The sequence below is a fragment of the Sus scrofa genome, chromosome 15 (assembly GCF_054392235.1).
Source record: "Sus scrofa isolate SSC_HxYL_T2T_F1_AM1 chromosome 15, Sscrofa_HxYL_maternal_Yorkshire_Landrace_v2.0, whole genome shotgun sequence".
NCBI classification, from domain to species: Eukaryota; Metazoa; Chordata; class Mammalia; order Artiodactyla; family Suidae; genus Sus; species Sus scrofa.
This window is the reverse complement of record NC_139397.1, coordinates 51647439-51668575: the sequence shown is the minus strand read 5'-3', so window position 1 is coordinate 51668575 and position 21137 is coordinate 51647439. Positions and strand designations below refer to the sequence as shown.

The window sequence follows — 21137 nt, the reverse complement described above, 5'->3', positions numbered from 1 at the left end:
ATATCACTTATATGTGGAATCTGAAAAAAGACACAAATGAACTAATTTACAAAATAGCAACAGACTCACAGACTTTGAAGACAAACTTACTGTTCAAAGGGGAAATGGTGGGGTGGGGGGATAAACTGGGATTGGGGGATTGATATATACACTGTATATAGGATAACCAACAGGGACCTACTGTATAGCTCAGGAAACTACTTAGTATGCTGAATAACCTATATGGGAAAATAATATGAAAGAAAATGCATACACGTATAACTGAATCATTTTGCTGTATACCCCAAACTAACACAATATTGTAAATCAACTATAACATAAACATAAAACACACAAAAAACTGACATGCTTATTCTGAAGTTAGTATGAAGGGGGAAAACACATGGGAAGACACTTGAAAAAAGGAACAATGAGAGAGAATTGAACATACTAGATACCAAAATGCACTATAAATTTATGGGTAACACAGTATATAATTAGCACAGAATCAATAAAAAGATCCATGGAAGAGAATAAACTTCAGAAACCCACCCATGCACATGTGGGCAGATAAGAGATGATTCCAGGGGGGCATTTAAAATAAGTGGAACATAGATAAGCTGTTAAAGAGATGGCATGATCCCTCATAATCCACAATAATATATTACAGATGGATTAATGCTCTTAACATCAAAAAACTGAAAATACTGAGAGATAGGAGAGTAGTTTTAAAGCTCAGGGGGTAGGGAAACCTTTGTAAGTGAAACTTCATTTTAGTGCTATGGAGGAACAGAGGTATTTATTTCCACCAGGTGTAATAATTAAAAATTAATACCCACAAAAAAACACAATAGGATTTTATATTTATCACAAAATATTAGACTCCATATTATACAAGTATTTCTGTAAAACAATGTGGAAAAGAGGAAAAGCCCAATGTAAAAACAGGTGAGGGATAAGAATGCACAGTTGATGAACTATAATATAGATCCCCTCTTGCATATGAGCAGCTCAGTAATTGGAGATCTACTTGTTTTAATTCATCAAATAACCAAATACTGAAAATATGGGTAACAGCTAGCAGTGGTGAGGGTGCAGAGAAATGGGAATATCCAGGTACTGTTAGTGAGTGTAAGCTGGTGCAGACGTGAGGATCAAGGTTTAAAGTCCACATGCCCTAGGGTTCTGTTATTCCCCTTCTGCCACTCTATTTTACAGAGATACACCTCCCTGCAATGGGGCTCAAGACAGTCTCTTAAAATTTGAATTAAAATCATTCCAATTAGAACACACACCCATTCTAACAGCAGAAATGGTGGAGATAACTTCAAATGTCTAATCATAAGAAGTATATAAATTAATCACAGCAACTCCAATGGTTAAAAAGAATGAAATAGCTATTTAAGCGTCAAAATGGAAGGACTTTCTAGAGACAGAGTTGGATTAAAAACTCATGAACAATATATGATCCTCCAATTATAGAAAAAATATCTTCAAGGTATATGTTTATATACATTTATTTCTATATAAATGTGTTAAAAAGTCTGAAACACAGTTCTATCTTTACTGTGGTTACTTTAAGGAAGAGTAGTAAGATTTTGGGACTATGTATGTGTGTATTGTTTGAAATCTTTGACCATGACATCAAGCATCACTCTACATATCCATCTGTCTGTCCATCCATCCCTCGAGATGGGAAAAATGTTGACTGGAGAAGGATCCAGTCTTCATTTCAGATAAAACAGAAGCCACAACAAAGCCTGTGTGTGGCTGGTCTTTCACCTTCTATGATGTTGCTGTCTGAGGACTCAAGTACTGGGCCTCCGAGAAATGGACCAAGGTGCATAGTAGGTTGTGACCCTGCGTGGAGTTAGCAGGAGAGCCCCTGAATGATGAGTACTGGCTCAGAGCCAGGAAGGCAGTGTCCTGGGAGCCCCTCACAGCTTCAAGTTCCCAAATGTAAACACACACATGGAGAAGGATTTTTGTCCAAGTTCATTTGGCATCTGAAGATAGCCACAGCCCCAAATTCCAATGTCACGTCAGATGAGCGATTCTCAGACACCCCATAAAACGTGACCACAAGACAGATGTTAGAGCAATGCCAGTCCCAGACAGGGGAAAAGGGAAAAACAGTGCACGAGCAGCTCCCATGAAATTTAAATTGAAAAGAAAAAGAACAACAAACCCAGGGTTTTTTGTTTTTTTTTTTTTTCTAAAGTTATTCAGTAGATCTTGGCATACATTGTTATCTGCATGTGCTACCTGCACACGTTAATGTTCACTGGCCCTGCTTCTGTGTGGTCGGATGGTTGGGATGTGTTATCAACATGCTGCCAAGGCTTTTTTTTTTTAAGTAGTGGGATGGGCAAGTCACTTTATTGAACTAAGGCTCTAACTGCCAACATCCAGATGTGGCTAATGGTCCCAGTCCCTCGTGCAGAGTTCAGGGACCACAGGCCCTCCTGGGAGTTTTATCTTGGCTTATCAAAACGAGCTAAGAATTTGAGGGCTGGGAAACCTCGGTGGCCATGTAGCCAAATACCCATTCAACGATGGGGTGGTCTCTACAGTCCTGCAGAGAGCCGGGCCCCCAGGTGGCTTCACGTGGTAGCCAAGTCCTTTCTGATGCAGGGCCCGTACTTCTTTGGAACCACAAGGAGCAAGTCTTTCTTTCTCTTTTGCAGGTTTATTCCTCTTCTGAATCAACCAGTCCGTTCACAGCTTCTGCACAGACCTGATTTCCAGCATTTTCCTTTCCTCCCGGGTACTTGGAAGGAACACAAGTCTAGGTGCTTGTCCTTGACCCTTCTCTTTCCTAACACCGCACAACTCCAATCTGTCAGCAAGTGCCATCAGCTCCAGAATTTTCATTTAAAGTCTGACACTGTCACACCACCTCCATCCATACCACCCTGGTCCCTACCATCATTGTTTATCACCTGAACCGGCAAAAGAGCCAGAAATTTCTCTCTGCTTCCATTTAAAAACATGTCTCAGCTCATTCTTGTGACTTCCACATATTCCAAGAGCAGAACCCACACCTCTGACCACTGTCCCTGAGGCCTTGTGTCCAGGCTCCACTGCTTCCTCCCATCACTCTGTCCTCACTCCCTGGGTTTCAGCCACTCATGACCTGCTGCCTTTCCCCCTTGACTCTGATGGTTTCCTTAGCTCCATTCAGGCTCACCCTTCTGGTCACTGTTTGGAGCTCAGCTTTTAGGTAAAGGGATCTTATAGAGACCAATCTTGCTGAATTGGTTATAGCCATTTCTTGATTTGCTTAGATTTTTCTATGTGCACAACTATATGCAAATAAAATGATTTGTCCCTTCCGTTATAATTCTGATCCTCGGTTTGTATTTTTTTTTTTTCTTTTTGGCTTTCTTCTTCTTCTTCTTCTTCTTTTTTTTTGCTTTTTAGGGTTGCATCTGAAGCATATGGAAGTTCCCAGGCTAGGGGTCGAATTGGAGCTGCAGCTGCTGGCCTACACCACAGCAACTGCAATACCAGATCCAAAGTGCGTTCAGCAATGCTGGATCCTTAACCCACTGAGGGAGGCCAGGGATCGAACCTACATCCTAATGAATACTAGTCGGATTAGCTTCCACTGAGCCACAGTGGGAACTGCCAGTTTGTGTTTCTCATTTCACCCCGGCTCCCAACTAGGAACTCTAGAACACTGTTGAAATAGAAGAGTAATAGCTGCCATGTATTTTGTTCCTGAGTTAAACCTTAAACTAAGATTTTCACTGTTGAATACATGCCGTAGGTTTTAATTTTTAAATTAAAAACATTTTAAAAAGTTTTATCAAAGTATAGTTGATTTACAGTGTTGCGATAATTTCTGCTGTACAGCAAAGTGATTCTGTTATACATGAACACATATCTATTTTCTCTCAGTATCTTTTCCCACATAAATTATCACAGAATATTATGTGGAGTTCCCTGTAGGTTTTCAAAAAACTGAAGTATAGTTGATTTACAATATTGGTAGTTTCTGGTGTACAGCAAAATGATTCAGATATATATATATTCTTTCATATCATTTCCCATTATGGTTTATTACAGGATATTGAATAGTTTCCTGTACTATACAGTACAACCTTGTTGCTTATCTATTTTATATACAGTAGTTTGTATCTGCTAACTCCAAACTCCTAATTTATCCCTCCCCTACCCCCTTGTCCCTTTGGTTCCCACAGATTTGTTGTCCATGTCTGTGGTCAGTTTCTGTTTTGTAAATAAGCTCATTCATCATATTTTAGATTCCACATATAAGTGATATCACATGATATTTGTTCTTCTCTTCCTGACTTACTTCACTTAGTATGAGAATCTCTAAGTCCATCCATGTTGCTACAAATGGCATTATTTCATTCTTGTTGTGGCTGTGTAGTATTCCATTGTATACATCTACCACATCTTCTGTATTCACTCCTCTGTTCGTGAACAGTGAGGTTGTTTCCCTGTCTTGGCTTCTGTACACATTGCTGTCGTGAACACTGGGGTGTATATACCTTTTCAAATTATAGTTTCATCTGGAGAGATGCCCAGGAGTAGGATTGCTGGATCATATGGTAGTTCTATTTTTAGTTTTTTTAAGGAATCTCCATACTGTTTTCTATAGTGGCTGCACCAATTCACATTCCCACCAACAGTATAGGAGTGTTTCCTTTATTCTGGTGCTGTAGGTGTTTTACAGATAGCTTTTATCATGTTATTAAGAAAGTTGCCTTATTCCCAGTTTATAATTTCTAAACATCCTCTGAGAAAAATCAGTGGATTAGAAAAAAAGATTTAAGGGAGTTCCCATCGTGGCTCAGTGGTAACAAACCCGACTAGTAACCATGAGGACTCGGGTTTGAGCCCTGACCTCACTCAGTGGGTTAAGGATTCGGTGTTGCCGTGAGCTGTGGTGTAGGTCACAGATGCGGCTCGGATCTGGTGTTGCTGTGGCTGTGGTGTAGGTTAGCAGCTAAAGCTCTGATTCGACCGCCAGCATGGGAACTTCCATATGCCGTGTGGGTGTGACCGTAAAAAAAAAAAGAAAAAAGATTTAATAATACTTATTTCTACATTCTTCAGTTAAACCCTACCTCATTATGTTTCTTAACACACTGTTAAATTTAAATTGCAAATATTTCATTTTTGGATTTCTATATCCATATTCACAAATGAGATCCTTGACTTCCATATGCTGTGGGTGAGGCCAAAAAAAAAATAAATAAAATCATCTGCCTTTGTCACACTCTTCCCTGTTTAAAAAGAAAAAATTAAACAGAGAAAAATGTCTTTGCTTTTCTCTGCAGTAATGTGTAATATTTGGTAAAACTTATTGCTGAGACTATCTGGGGGAGGTGGGGGGTGTCTTTTTTTTTTTTTTTTTTTTTTAGGGCCACACCCGTGGCATATGGAGGTTTCCAGCCTAGGGGTCAAATTGGAGCTATGCCACAGCCACATGGAATCCAAGCCGTGTCTGTGACCTACACCACAGCTCATGGCAAAGCCGGGTCCTTAACCCACTGAGCGATGCCAGGGATCAAACCTGTGTAATCATAGATGCTAGTCGGGTTCACTAACTGCTGAGCCACAATGGGAACTCCCTGGAGGGGTGTCTTAAAAACAATTTTTTTGTGGTATGACAAATAAGCTACAGTTGACCATTTAAACCATTTGAAGTACACGATTCAATGGCATTAAGTATGATTACAATGCTGTAAACTGTTACCACTACACATTTCCTGACCTTTCTCATGTTCCCAAGCACAATCTCTGTACCCATTGAACATTAATTCTCCACTCCCATTCCCCTTCTTCCCAGATGCTGTTTACTTAGAATTCCTGTCTCTGTGAGGTTGGTCTACAGTATCTGTCCTTTTGCAACTGGCTTATTTCACCTAATGTGATGTTTTCAAGGTGCATTCTTATTGTGGCAGGTTTCAGAATAGCCTTCCTTTTCAGGGATGAATGATATTTTACTGTATGTAGAGATCACATTTTGTTATCCATTCATTTGACGATGATACTTGGTTGCTTCTAGTGCCTGTTGTGAGAAATGCTGCGGTGAACGTGGGTGTACAGATATTTGAGTCCCTGCTTTCAAATATTTTGGATATGTACCAGACTTGGAATTGCTAGATCACATGGTAGTTGTACTTTCTTATTTTTTGAGGAACTGCCATACTGTTTTGCACAGTGGTCGTACCATTTTACATTCCACCAGCTGTGTACAGGGTTCCAGCCTCTCCATGTCCTTTCCAACACCTGCTGTTTGTTTTGATAATAGCCATTACAATGGGTTTAAGTTGGTATCATTGTGTTTTTGATATGCATTTCTCTAATGATTAGTGATGATGAACATCTTTCCATATGCTTATATGTTGTCACTGGAGAAATGTCTAAGATCTTTTGCCTATTTTTTTTTTTTTTTGCTTTCTTTTTGGGGGGCCACACCCACAGCATATGGAAGTTCCAGGCCTAGGGGTCAAATTGGAGCTGCAGCTGCCGGCCTATGCCACAGCAACACAGACAGGATCCCCAACCCAATGACTGAGGCCATGGATTGAACCTACATCCTCATGGATACTAGTTGGATTCATTTCTGCTGCACCACAATGGGCATTCCCCTTTGCCTATTTTTTAATTATTTTTTAAAAAATTGTTGAGTTGTATGAGTTCTTTATATTTTTTGGATATTAACTGCTATTATTTGCAAGTATTTTTTTTTCCATTTCATAGGCTGCCTTTTCACTTGGTTGATTATATATCCTTTGATGAATGAAAGTTTTAAATTCTGCTGTAGTCCAATTAATCTATTTTTACTTTTGTTGCCTACCTTGTAGCTTTTAAGAGCAGTATGCACCTTTTTTCCCCTGGTAGATTTCATCATTTGGACAAGAACTCAAAACAAAAAAAATTCATCTTGTGGTCTGAAATTGCATTCTGCAGTCACTTTCTGAGCAGTTGCCAAGCTCTGGGTCTCCGAGGAGAGGAGTAGGCTGGAGGCAGACCTGCCTCCACTCTTCCCATCTTTTCTTTCTGTCCCCTCCTCTCTGGGACTGGTCCCTTACCTGCATGGTGGAAATGTGGCCCCAGAGATGACCCCAGGAGCCCTGCCATTATCTGCGTGGTCAGGAAACCCTAGTGTCCAAGGCCCCCAGGTGACCTCGCCATAACAAAATGCTGTGTACAGAGCATGCATTTTTCAGCCCTCAGCAGAAACAGCGACCCTAGCCAACATGTACCCGGCCCACACGCTATCAGTGATCTTTTTCCTGAAAACAGTGACAGGGGAGGCATTCAAATCAAAAGCTTTTTTTTAGAACAAGTTATAAGGATATCATGCCGAGGCTAGACTTTTTTTTTTTTGGCAAGGCTGTTGAGACTGTTATATTATGTTCCCACAATAGCATAAAATATATGTTTTATCACTTGAATGTAACCCAGACAATAAAGGGGCACCTGAGACTGGGAATAAGTCTTATGAGAAAGTCCAAACCAACCTTTAGTGATAACACCAATAGGGGATAAAAAGAATGAAGAATGGTTCCAGCTCCAGTTGCGGACCCGAGTGAGTCACGCCATGGGCCTGGGGCTCCCACCCCACTCACAACCTCCAATGCCAGCAGGTTACTCAGACCCCGTTTTGCATATCTTAGTTTCTTGATATGCAAAATGGGAATTGTAGTCTGAGAGCATGCCGGGGAACAAAACTACTGGAAAATGCTTCAAAATACAATATGTATTATTAATATCAAGTAAAGGACCAATATCAAGTAAAGGTAGAATTTTGCTTCTTGGTGCCGGGAACTTGATGTTTGTTTTCCTGTTTATTTTCATACCTAGTCAAGTGCCCAGAAGTGTGTTCTCTCTCAAAAATCCCCATTCCTCCTTCTGGTTGAATGATTCATCAAGAATCTTGGCCTATTCTGCTGCTGTTTCAGGGAACATGGACTCTGGGGAATGGACTGGGAACAGCCGTGACCGCCCCAGTGGCCTCGGGGTAAGGCAGCTCTGCCTGTGTGAGCCTCTCCTCAGAGCACGTGGGTGAGTTGTGGCTTGAATTTCCCATGCGCAGCCTGGGGTAGGGGTTTTGTAGGTCCACACAGTTCTACATCAGCAATATCAGGCAGCAGCCAGGAGGCCAGATGGGTGAATGCTCAACAGTCACTCTCAAGAAAGGGCTTGGGGATTGGAGGAAATTCCTACAACTAGAGTGAGCATTGCACTGTTTTTTAAAAAATATTCTGAAACATTGGTTCATTGTTTTTAAGATAAAGTGACAGGATAAAGGGCTTATGTGACGAATTACAGTCCGAGGATGTTAGAGGTCCTGGGGAGAGTGTCTACCTTTCCCCAGCCAAGGGGGCTTTTCTTCCTTCCTTTTTTCTTTCCTTCCTTCCTGCCTCCCTTCCCCCCACCCCCCCCCTTCCTTCCTTTTTTTCTTTCTTTCTGCCATGGTGCACAGAGGCTTGATGTGGGATCTTGGTTTGTGGACCAGGGGTTGAACCTGGGTGAAAATAATTCAACAGTGAAAGTGCTGAGTCCTAACCACTAGACCACCAGGGAGTTCCCCAGGGGCAGTTTCTAATGGCCAAAAAATCTCCTGCTTGTACATCCTCCTGGGATGCTATAAGGTCTGCAGAAACAGAGACCCCATAAAATACAGGAATAAATATGAAGGGACTAAAAAAATCCCAGAACTTTTATCTTGGAAGGTAATTTACAGATCTGAAAGTAGGCCAACCAAGCTACTTTTAAGATTTTAAAAGTCATTTGTATAAAACAGTCAAGTCTAGGGGATTCTGCCTCACTTAGCAGCTGATAGTCCAACTGGGGCATGTTAGGTTGGTAAATTGAGTGCTGCTTTTCATGTTGATCACAAAATAACTTCTTCTATTAAACTGTTTTAATGTGGTTTTAATTTAAAAGTGGTTTTGTTGCTAATTTTAATTTCACAACATTTTGAGAATATTCTCTGAAAGTGTTTATGTTGGAAGTTGATGGGAAAGAGAAAAGTCTTCAAAAGAGAAAATGTTGCTTTGCTGAAGGGTCAGGAATGGCTTTTGTATGGGCTGGGGGTCCTTCCTGCTGCCCAGGCACCTTGGATGCCACCCGCTGCAGGAGATAGAGTTGTGCTCCCGCCTCCTCTGATCACCCTGTAGGGTAAGCGGGGCTACTGCTCTGTCCTGCACATGAAGTAAGTACCTCAGGTCCAGAAAGAACCAGGTGATTTGTGTGGGCAGGGAATAAGCTCGTGGCAGAAACACAACTCAGGAGATGGTCTGTTTGGTAGGTCCGTGCACAAGTGCAAGGCCATGAAAGTGAAATCTCCTTTGTCTGCACAAGGCTGGAGCTCCTGTATTGTAACTCAATTCAGAAGGGGATGCACATAAACTGATAGCCCAAGTATTTAACACTCACAGGCCGAGGCTGGGGAGGACAGGCTGGGGAGGACTCGGTGCTGACGGGGCCGTGGGTCTGATATTATGGGTGAGGATTTCACCACGCCAAAAGCCAAGGATTCCAGAACACACAATACCCGGATGTTGCCAAGGGCACACGCAGATGGTGTAATCAATGACAAATCAGAAACAGGACATGAATTATGGGAGAGGAAAGAAACAGAAAACTGAGTCCACAGTTCCAGCTCTGAAACTCAAAAGAATTCCAAAGGGTCCTGTGAAAATTAAACCCTGGGGTTCAAGCAGATAGACATTCACCTCCTGAAAAACCCACCAACAGGGGGGCTGAGTACAACACTCCCAGGGGAAGCAGGCAGGCAGCTGACTTATGAATAGTCTGTGCACAGAAGCACAGGAGCGCCACAAAAGGGCCGGCCGGGTTCCCCAACCTGGAAATAACAGGAGTGCAGAACCAGGCTGGGGCCCTCTGCACAGTCCATGATCTGCAGTCTTTGGAGAAGTTGGCTGTTGATGGGAACTGTTGCTATCAATCATGTGCACAGTTCCGTTAGTGGAATGAGACTCTTTTTAATGAACAGTTCTCGCCTCTAGTTGGTGTCATTTTGATACATGTACTTTTCTAAAAAACAAAACAAGAACCTCTGTTTGAGAACATAGGATGTTTTGAAGATGATATTCTTGGCATTTAGAAAAGAGTAAACAGCTTCTCTTGGCTTCTGGATGGTAGCTTCCACCATAGGAATTTCGAAATTTGTTTTTAGGCCAAAGATAAATTACTCTAAATGACAGGGTAAAAAATTACTTTTGATTGTCATACTTAAAAAATCTATCAAAGGATGACGATCAGTCATTTAAAAGGTATTCATAAAATGTCTGTGGTTATTACATATGAACATAACCTGGACAAACACTGTATCTGCTGATATCTGTTAAAGGATAATGTCTAGGAAGAGGTGAGAAAAGACAGATGTTTGGGATTTAGAGACAAGGGCAGACAAACGGGAGGAAGTAAGAGAAAGAAACCCAGGTAGGGAGGCAGACGAAGAGAACATACTTGAGAATAAACACAAGGATCTTGGCCAAAGGTACTGAAACAGGTCATTCATCGTTGTGGGTTGAACTGTGTCCCCCAAAGTCCACAGGTTGAAGCCCCAACTCCCAGGACCTCCGAGTGGGGCTGTGTGTAGAAACAGGGCCTTTACAAAGGTAATTTAATTAGAGTGAGGTCATGAGGGTATGTCCTAATCCAATGACTGGTATCCTTAGAAGAGGAGATGGGGACAGGGGGAGAAGAGGACACTCCACAGGCAGGGGAGGGGGGGCCTCTGAGAAACCAGCCCCGCCCATACTTTCAGTTCAGAAGTCCAGACTTCAGGACTGCAAATTCCCTCTGTCCAAGACCCCTGGTCTGGGGTACTTTGTTACAGCAGCCTAAAACAACCCATACATTTATCCAAACTCAGCAGAGGAAGAAGGCAGGTTTAACCCAAAGTGGAGCCTGGGTTAAACAAGTGCATCCCACCACATTTGGCTGTATCACCAATGCCGCCCCTCTCCACCTCCCCTGCATCCGCCCCCACGGAGCCCCCAGAGCTGGGGAAACAGATGAACCCCTTACCCCCCTGTTTTTCTTTTTTGGCTGCCCCCCAGGCATATTAGAGTTTCTAGGCTAGGGATCAGATCCGAACTGCAGTTGCCACCTAAGCCGCAGCTGCCACCTAAGCCACAGCTGCCAAAATGCCAGATCCTTAAACCACTATGCTGGCTGGGGATCAAACTTGTATTCCAGGGCTCCAGAGATGCTGCTGATCTTTTTGGGCCACAAAAGAAACTCTAGACAAAGCCCCCTTGTCACCAGTGTCAGCCTCTAGCCTCCCAGTAATAAAACTTATCTTGCACCACTCCTCCCCTCCAGAACCAAGGGAGGCGTTTGGCACCACGTAAGCTGAACTGATGCTGAACACACACACCACCTTCACATCTTCTGCACTGAGTACCACTTTGAGCATGTGGACAGACACGTACAGGAGAGGTGCCCCCCAGAGGGAGGGACAAGGGTGGGTCCTGGCAGCTGGGCACTGGCCCTGACCCTGGGGGTGGGGTGGGGCGTAGACCCTGGGACCTGAGGGTGGACAGACCAGTGCTGCAGCCTCGTAGCTGGGTAGGTAGCCTGGGGTCCAATGGGTCTTTCACACAAGCTGGGACATGAAGGGACGAAAGTCTACTAGGACTTCCTTTGTCCCCGAGAACTACTCTTGGGCTGACAGTAAAAAGCAGGACTGTCTAGGTGGGTTTGCACCAGATGATAATCCCAGGACTCTGTTAAGGCAGATGGATGGATGCTGAGAGGTCCACTACAGCCCCCAGGCTGGTGGAAGGGGTGTGGGTATGATTCCCTCCGCCCCCAAGACACCTGTTCCAGTCACCAGGACCACAGAGGCCCTGAAAGGGATGCACAGCAGCTACTGCAATCACAAGGTGTCTCCCTATCCCCCCTGCCTCCCACTCCCAGACCCAGGGTCATCCTGGGTGTGAATTCCCACCTAAGATCCAGGTTTCTGACAGGTACTTGACTGTTGCCTTCTTCTTTCCTGAGGAGGGTCCGATGAAGATGCTTGCCTGGTGAGGGACTCGCGTGACCTGGCCCCCACATAGCAGGACCAGCTCCCACAGCTTGGTTCTGGGTGGGTTGCTGGCTGGGCTGATGAACATGGTCGGCTGCTCGGCAAACAGAGTTCCCTGGTACTGCCCAGTGGACGAGAGGCGCTCCTGGCGGCAGAGCTGTCGGGCAGAGACAGGAGGGTTACCAAGGCAGCGAACCACCTCCTTGCTCAGAACAGGCTGACTGCAGGGTCTGTCCTTTTACAGAAAAAGGACTGAAGGTAAGGTTGCAGTTCTTCATGAACTCTGAGGGTTAGGGGAGATGACAGATAACAAGCTGATAACATTTTTTTTTTGGCTGTGCCCATAGCATATGGAAGTTCTCAGGCCAGGGATGGAACTAGTGCCACAGGGAGACCCAAACCGCTGCAGTGACAATGCCAGATCTTTAACCTGCTGTACCACAGCAAACTCCCAGCTGACAACTTTTTTTGAGGTGATCTATAAGCAAAACTCTAAGCAAACAAACTTATAGGCCAAAAAAAAAAAAAAAAAAGAAGTAGTAGTTTAGGCCTTTGAATTATTGAAAAGTAATCAACCGTTCAACTGAGCAGAAGGGCCTCTGCATCCCGCAAAACTGACCGACCGAGTGATCCTAGGTGAATGTGGACGTGGAGGCAGAAGCCTTGCCAGACACATGCACCCACTGCCCGGGATGGGACGATGGTCTTGGTCCTGGGGATCTGGGCTTCTGGCAGCAAGTGACGTCGCAGGCTGAAATGCTCTAACCCAGCCCCTTGGGGTACATGGTGTACATGGTATACAGGTGAAGCACAAAGCAGAAGGTGAGTGGGGGAGGGGCGAGTCCTGATGGAATCGGCTGAGAGTGCAGACCCTGGAGACTGTGCAGAAACGGGCTTCCAACTGCCTTCCTCTCTGCTCTGATAAAGGCACGGCCCTCCGCCTGGTCTGAGAGACCATTCTAAACACACATTTCACCAACTACAAGCTAATGAAGACTGGATAGTGCAAATGCCCTCTGGGAGATGCTGCGGGTTATCTGTGGTCCACATTTTGAGTATTTCCCTGAGGACAGATCTGAACAGTTGAGGTCAGCGGCTCAGGGAAATTAAGTGTTTTGACGGGAGGTCTGTGGGAAAAGAGATGGAAGGGTGCTTCTCATGGGAGGGAGATGGGTGGGACGGGTGGAGGCAGGGTACCCATCCCCAGAGGATATTATTGTGAAAAAAGCCCCAACTTCAATGGAACTGACACAATAAACTTAGACAAGGCTGTCACCCCAGCTTTGAAATTTGCCATAAGCTTTAATGTAAATCATTACATTTCAGAGCTTCCCTTTGACTTGGGTACTAACAGGACAAATGACAGTTCTATCTGTGTGCTACCTTTGTTCATATGTCAGTTACTTGCAGCATCCCTGAGAAGCAGAGAATGCAAAGGGCTAGTCCTTTAATTTTGCAGATGCAGACAATGAGGCAGAGGAGATCTGCTTTGGTTAAATGTGAGCCTAGCTGGAAGAGAGAACTTAGGAGCCACAAACTCAGTGAATCACTGGGCCATGCTGCCCTGAAACAGGATCAAGAATCTTGCTAAAGTTATTCGATTTTTTGGGATGCAATTTTTTGTTCTTTCTCATTCATTACCCTTTATTATCTTATGCCTTTTTCTTTTCTTTTTTTTATAATTTTTTTTTAAAATTTTCCCACTGTACAGCAAGGGGGTCAGGTTATCTTTACATGTATACATTACAATTACATTTTTTCCCCCACCCTTTCTTCTGTTGCAACATGAGTATCTAGACAAAGTTCTCAATGCTATTCAGCAGGATCTCCTTGTAAATCTAAGTTGTGTCTGATAAGCCCAAGCTCCCGATCCCTCCCACTCCCTCCCCCTCCCATCAGGCAGCCACAAGTCTCTTCTCCAAGTCCGTGATTTTCTTTTCTGAGGAGATGTTCATTTGTGCTGGATATTAGATTCCAGTTATAAGTGATATCATATGGTATATGTCTTTGTCTTTCTGGCTCATTTCACTCAGTATGAGATTCTCTAGTTCCATCCATGTTGCTGCAAATGGCATTATGGCATTCTTTTTTATGGTTGAGTAGTATTCCATTGTGTATATATACCACCTCTTCCTAATCCAATCATCTGTCGATGGACATTTGGGTTGTTTCCATGTCCTGGCTATTGTGAATAGTGCTGCAATGAACATGCGGGTGCACGTGTCTCTTTTAAGTAGGGTTTTGTCCGGATATATGCCCAAGAGTGGGATTGTGGGGTCATATGGAAGTTCTATGTATAGATTTCTAAGGTATCTCCAAACTGTTCTCCATAGTGGCTGTACCAGTTTACATTCCCACCAACAGTGCAGGAGGGTTCGCTTTTCTCCACAGCCCCTCCAGCACTTGTTATTTGTGGATTTATTAATGATGGCCATTCTGACTGGTGTGAGGTGATATCTCATGGTAGTTTTGATTTGCATTTCTCTTATAATCAGCGATGTTGAGAATTTTTTCATGTGTTTGTTGGCCATCTGGGATGCAATTTTAAAAGGTATTGTATTTTTGTATTCTTTTTCAAATATTTCATTGTTAGTATACAGAAATGAGACTGATTTCTGAATGTTAATCTTATATCCTGCTACTTTGCTGAATTTACTGATCAGTTCAAGTAGGTTTTAGGTTGAGTCCTTAGGGTTTTCTATAAATAGTATCATGTCATCTGCATACAGTGACAGTTTTACCTTTTCTCTTCCTATTTGGATGCCTTTTCTTTTGTCTGATTGCTATGGCTAGGACTTTCAGTACTATGTAGAATAACAGTGGTGAGAGTGGGCTTCCTTGTCTTGTTCCAGATTTTAGTGGGAAGGCTTTCAGCTTTTCTCCATTGAGTATTATATTTGCTGCAAGTTTGTTATAAATGGCTTTTATTATGTTAAGGTATGTTCCCTCTATACCCACTTTGGTAAGAGTTTTTATCATGAACGGATGTTGGACTGAATACACCTGATCAAGGAGGTAAAAAACTTATATGCCAAGAACCATAAAATATTAATCAAGGAAATTAAAGAAGACATAAAGAAATGGAAAGATATTCCATGCTCCTGGATTGGAAAAATTAATATTGTAAAAATGGCTGTACTACCCAAAGCAATCTACAGATGCAATGCAATTCCTATCAAATCACCCATGACATTTTTTGCAGAACTAGAACAAATAATCCAAAAATTTATATGGAACCACAAAAGACCCAGAATTGCCAAAGCAATCCTGAGAAACAAAAACCAAGCAGAAGGCATAACTCTCCTAGACTTCAATATCTGTGTAATATTACAAAGCCACAATAATCAAGACAGTGTGGTACTGGTACCAAAACAGACATACAGACCAATGGAACTGAATACAGAACCCAGAAATAAACCCTGACACCTATGGTCAATTAATCCTTGACAAAGGAGGCAAGAACATAAAATGGGAAAAAGATAGTCTTTTTAGCAAGTATTGCTGGGAAACCTGGACAGCTGCATGTAAATCAATGAAACTAGAACACACCCTCACACCATGCACAAAAATAAACTCAAATGACTTAAAGACTTAAATATAAGACAAGACACAATCAAACTCCTGGAAAAGAACATAGGCAAAACATTCTCTGACATCAACCTTACAAATGTTTTCTCACGTCAGTCTCCCAAAGCAGCAGAAATAAAAGCAACAATAAACCAATGAGACTTAATCAAACTGACAAGCTTTTGCACAGCAAAGGAAATCAAAAAGAAAACAAAAAGATGACTTATAGAATAGGAGAAAATAATTTCAAATGATGCAACTGACGAGGGCTTAATCTCTAAAATATACAAACAACTTATACAACTCAATAGCAAAAAACCCAACAACCCAATGGAAAAATGGGCAAAAGGCCTGAATAGACTGTTCTCCAAGGAAGATATACAGATGGCCAACAAGCACATGAAAAAATGCTCAACATCCCTGATTATTAGAAAAATGCAAATCAAAACTACCATGAGATACCACCTCACACCAGTCAGAATGGCCATCATTAATAAGTCCACAAATAACAAATGCTGGAGGGGGTGTGGAGAAAAGGGAACCCTCCTGCACTGTTGGTGGGAATGTAAGCTGCTACAGCCACTATGGAGAACAGTATGGAGGTACCTTAGAAATCTATACATAGAACTACCATATGACGCAGTAATCCCGCTCTTGGGCATATATCTGGACAAAACTTTCCTTAAAAAAGACGCATGCACCCACATGTTCACTGCAGCACTATTCACAATAGCCAAGACATGGAAACAACACAAAAGTCCATTGACAGATGACTGGATTCGGAAAAGGTGGTATATATACACAATGGAATACTACTCAGCCATAAAAAAGAACAAAATAATGCCAGAAACATGGATGGAATCAGAGACTCTCATCCTGAGTGAAGAAAGTCAGAAAGAGAAAGAAAAATACCATATGATATCGCTTATATCTGGAATCTAATATATGGTACAAATGAACATTTCCACAGAAAAGAAAATCAAGGACTTGGAGAATAGACTTGTGTTGTGGTTGCCAAGGCAGAAGGGGAGGGAGTGGGATGGACTGGGAACTTGAGGTTAATAGAGGCAACCTATTGCTTTTGGAATGGATTTACAATGATATGCTGCTGTATAGTACTGGGAACTATGTCTAGTCAGTTATGATGGAGCATGATAATGTGAGAAAAAAGAACGTATACATGTATGTGCAACTGGGTCACCATGCTGTACAGGAGAGAAAAAAAAACTGTATTGGGGAAATAACAATAAAAAAAATTAAAAAAAGAATCTTGCTAAAGTTGGGTGTTGTAACACATTTAAAAGTAGTTATAGAAGAAGCTTACAACTGAAACAACACAGAAGGGCATTGAAGTGAAGTGAGTTTTCTTAGGTTAGAGACCACTGTTTATTACTAAAATTGCCTTCTGTCTTTTCCTTAACAGCAAAGCACAGTTGTTTTTCAGGTGCTAACCTCTGCAGGGCTGCATATTCAGGATGGGGGACCCCTTCCCAGCCTAAGGGGGAAGACTCGGGTTTGGTCCAAGCGAACTGCAGGGACCTCATTTCCCTTATGAAGGACTGGGTCAAGCAGAGACTGGACCTGATCCTGGCCAGTGGGACCTAAGAGGATGCTGGAGGCCGTTTTCCACACCAACTCATATGAGCTGATGTGTAAGCAGCTCTGTCTCATCAACACAGGACACATGAAATTCCTGAAGCCATCTGAAGGCCACAAGACTCTCTGAGAATGGCCATGTGGGAAGATGGAAATGTCTGGATCCTGGGTAACATTTCAAAGTCACTGAACCAACAGTTCAGTCCTCTTGTCCTTCTAAAGTCTGGAAAAAAAACCCTTAATTTTGAAGCTATTTTTATTAAGATTTTTGTTTCCAGAAGGCCAAACTTTTGAATGCTGCAGTTCGCAAAACTCTGCCACTTAATAGAGGTAACCTCTGTTAAGAGTTTGCTGTGTATTTTTTTGAATTCAGTATACACACGCACACACACATATACAGAAGATATGGTTTTTCTTAAACTGTATCAAGGATCAAGGATATATCTTGGTATATGGATAAGTAGAAACAAGCCTATTCCTAATCCTGTAGAAAGGACATATGTGAGGTTGTCTCACATTTAGAATGTTACTTCAGATGCTAATTTGATTCTTCACTCTTCTCCTGATGACATTTTTTTTTTTAGGGCCTCAACTGGAGCATATACAATCTCCCAGGCTAGGGGTTGAAATGGAGCTGCAGCTGCTGGCCTAAACCACAGCCACAGCAATGCGGGATCCAAGCCACGTCTGTGACCTACACTACAGCTCACGGCAACAGTGGATCCCCGACCAACTGAGCAGGGCCAGGGATCAAACTCGTGTCCTCATGGATACTAGTCAGGTTTGTTACTGCTGAACCACAACAGGAACTCCCTCCCACATTTATTGAATGCTTGCTGTCTATCAGGCATGTGCAAGGTGCCAGGAAGCAAAGTTAATTAAGACACAGTTCCTGACCTCAGTTTAAAGCATGTAATGCAAAAATCAATAAGTGAAAATGTTTCCCTTTATTTATTTATTCAGCTTGAAATCAGAGGAAGCAAATAATTACAAGGATCTGATTCTTCACTCAAAATAAATGTGGCTGTGTGCATGCTGACTTTCCAATCCTAAGTAAAATAATTCCTGGGGAAGTTTAATCAAGATTTAGGTTACTTGAGATTAAAAATTAATTTGGGAATTTATCCTCCAGATATACTCCCTGATGTCCATAAGAATATGCATGTATAGTTCATTGCCATAGAGACGGAGATGATTGGCAAGTTTTATTTCTATTATAAATACAATAGGACACGTGATTCTGTTTATTGCTGAGCTCCAGTTAAACTCATTTCAGTAGGCGGAAGGTTTCAAGAATGTGCTACTTCCCCAGCAGTCCCATTGTTATTCCTCTGGGCCCCCAGCTCTCACTTCATGGGTTCTCAGGACTGGTGGGCCTAAGATGCACTCATGCAGCCTCACCTGGAGCCCACAGGTCATGAAACTGCTCTGCCACTGCCTGTGACATTGCCTTAAGGGCTCTGACTGAGGCAGTCAACTGTGTCTCCATGGGTACACTATAAACCAGGAGTTGAGCACTGTGAGGCTGCCAGCAGCACGGGAGATTAACAGAGCAGCTTAGAAGCTGTGCATGCCCTGACTGCGCCACCACCGGGCCTTACCTGGTAGGGTCTGCTTCTGCTTCAAGACATCCCTATGTTGGGGAGGTGACGATGCTGCAGACAGTATGGAGGGGTTTAGAGCAAAGACCTCAAGGAAAGGACTGCAGTAATTTCAGCAAGAAATGGAGTAGGGCAGACACGAGGAGTGGATTCAGGATGGAATGAGGGTGCAGTGTCACGCGTGTCCTATCCTGTCCTGTTCTGTACTCCCTGTTCTAAGGCAGGTTAATGGGGCCATGCATGGCCTTGTACGAAAGTGCCCAGGCCAGAGGCACCGAGTTTGCCTTGACTCCTCACACCTCCCACCTATCAGGAAAGCTTCAAATACATGCAGGCAGGACATTCTCAAGCTGTGCTCCCTGCTCTGAGTCAGGCCCACATCCCCTCACCTGGATTAACACTGTGGAACTGGTCTCCCTGCTTCTTTTTTTTTTTTTTTTTTTTTATTTTCCCACTGTACAGCAAGGGGGTCAGGTCATCCTTAGATGTATACATTGCAGTTACAGTTTTTTCCCCCACCCTTTCTTCTGTTGCGACATGAGTATCTAGACATAGTTCTCAATGCTATTCAGCAGGATCTCCTTATAAATCTATTCTAGGTTGTGTCTGATAAGCCCAAGCTCTAATCAGACTCGCTTATAGACTCTTCTCAACAGGTGAGAATTTTAAAAACACAGACCATGTCACTTATCTGCTCAAGACGCTGGCACCTCGTTTCACTCAGAATAAAAGCCCAAGCCCTTGGGATGGGCAAAAAGACAAATGCTTACCTGTTCCTCTTAGCATGTTTCTCCTAGCTCACTCTGTTCGCTGGTCTCCTTGCAGTTCCTGGACCCTACAGAAGTACTTCTGCCTTGGGGCCTTTGCACTAACTGTCCTTTCTGCCTGGATATTCTTCCTTCCAGCATCCACGTGGCTAATTCTCTCACCTCCTCCAAGACTTTACTCAGCCGTTACCATTTCAGTGAGGTTGACTGTTTGACTGTTAGCAATCCCTGCCCCTTCATCTAGTCTATTTTTCCTCTCACCACACATTTTATCATCTTTTAACAAAACATGTGATTTATTCTTTATCATTCATGTTTCTCATGTCAGGATCCAAGGGCAGGAATCATTTTTGTTCAATGATACATTCCTGGTACCCAGGACAGTACCTGGCACATTGTAGGTGACCCACTATATGTGTTGATCAGTGGATTTACCAAGTGATTAAAGAGTATTGTGCTTAGGAGCCTGAAAAGATGACAGAGTTTGATTTCAGCAAAGCATCTAGTCCAGTTAGGGAAGCCAGACTTACAGAGCAGCAGGGACAAGACAAGGATTCCAGAAAAAGGGCAGAGAGGAGGGTGGGTGGAGCCTGGGAGCAAGTCCCTGAGGGCAGCAGGCCTTGAGCCAGTCCTGAGGAGCAGGAAAGCACCGAGAGGAGACCGAGCATCTCAGGTCAGGGGAGGGGACCCAGTGGGAGCAGAGGCAAGACACTAGGACAGAGAGCAGGGGCTGCAGATTCTCACTCAGGGGTGGGGGAGAGTCTGGGAATCCAAAGTGGAAGTTGCAGAGGATGCGTCTGAAGGGAAAGTTCTGCTGCTGGACATGTGGGAGGGTGAGGGTGGGAGGAGGGAATATCTGAAAGCTGGACAAGCAGATCACAGAGGGAGTGGAGGAGGCAGTAACTCTGAAATAGGGAAGAACAAATCTGACTCCATATTAGATGTTCCTTTAACCTTTGTCCTCTGTCACTTGTGCTTAGTCATTCTGCCTCTGCACCTTTTGTAAAAGGATACTGCTATAGCCTGGAATATATAGGACAGCCTATTCTCAAGGCTATGACCCGTGTCCCCTTTCTTTTTTTGCTTTTTAGGGTTTACACCACAGCCACAGAAACGCAGGATCTGAGCTGCACCTGCGATCTATACCATAGCTTACAGCAACGCCGGATCCTTAACCCACTGAGGGGGGTCAGGGATGAAACCTACTGTCCTCATGGATACCAGTTGGTTTCATTACCACTGAGCCACAGCAAGACTCCCAGTGATTTTTTAAGAGTGCAGAACAGAGGATAACATGTATCTTGTTAGAGATTTACGAAACATCATGACCTGATCTGAGTGAACAGCTGCACGAACAAAGAATATATTTTTGCAACAAAGAGACTGCAGAAATATACAACCTCTCCCTGTCCCCTTTCTTGTATGAAAGAAGCTTGCATTTTGACTGAGGGGCAATGGATTTTGAGACTCTAGTCTGCCATCCTCTCAGTCTGCTGGTTTTTCGCCATTCCTACCCCAGCAACTCATCTCGTGATTTATTGGCTGATCACATGGTAACAGAATGATCTTGGACCT

General features: G+C 43.2%; 1 protein-coding gene across 17 annotated transcripts in view; it reads right to left on the bottom strand.

Moving 5' to 3' along the window:
- MCPH1 (microcephalin 1) overlaps positions 1-21137 on the bottom strand; it is a 251965-nt gene that overhangs the window by 42664 nt on the left and 188164 nt on the right. For 13 of the 17 annotated variants that reach the window (XR_014829749.1, XR_014829751.1, XR_014829752.1 and 10 more), the window contains one exon: positions 11951-12188. The exons of the other annotated variants lie outside the window; for them this stretch is intronic. Coding sequence is in view for 7 of the 13 variants with exons in the window: in XM_021075809.2 (XP_020931468.2) it covers positions 11951-12188 (238 nt within the window). In the remaining 6 variants the exon portion in view is untranslated. The remainder of the gene's footprint in view (positions 1-11950; positions 12189-21137) is intronic. 17 annotated transcript variants of the gene reach the window in all.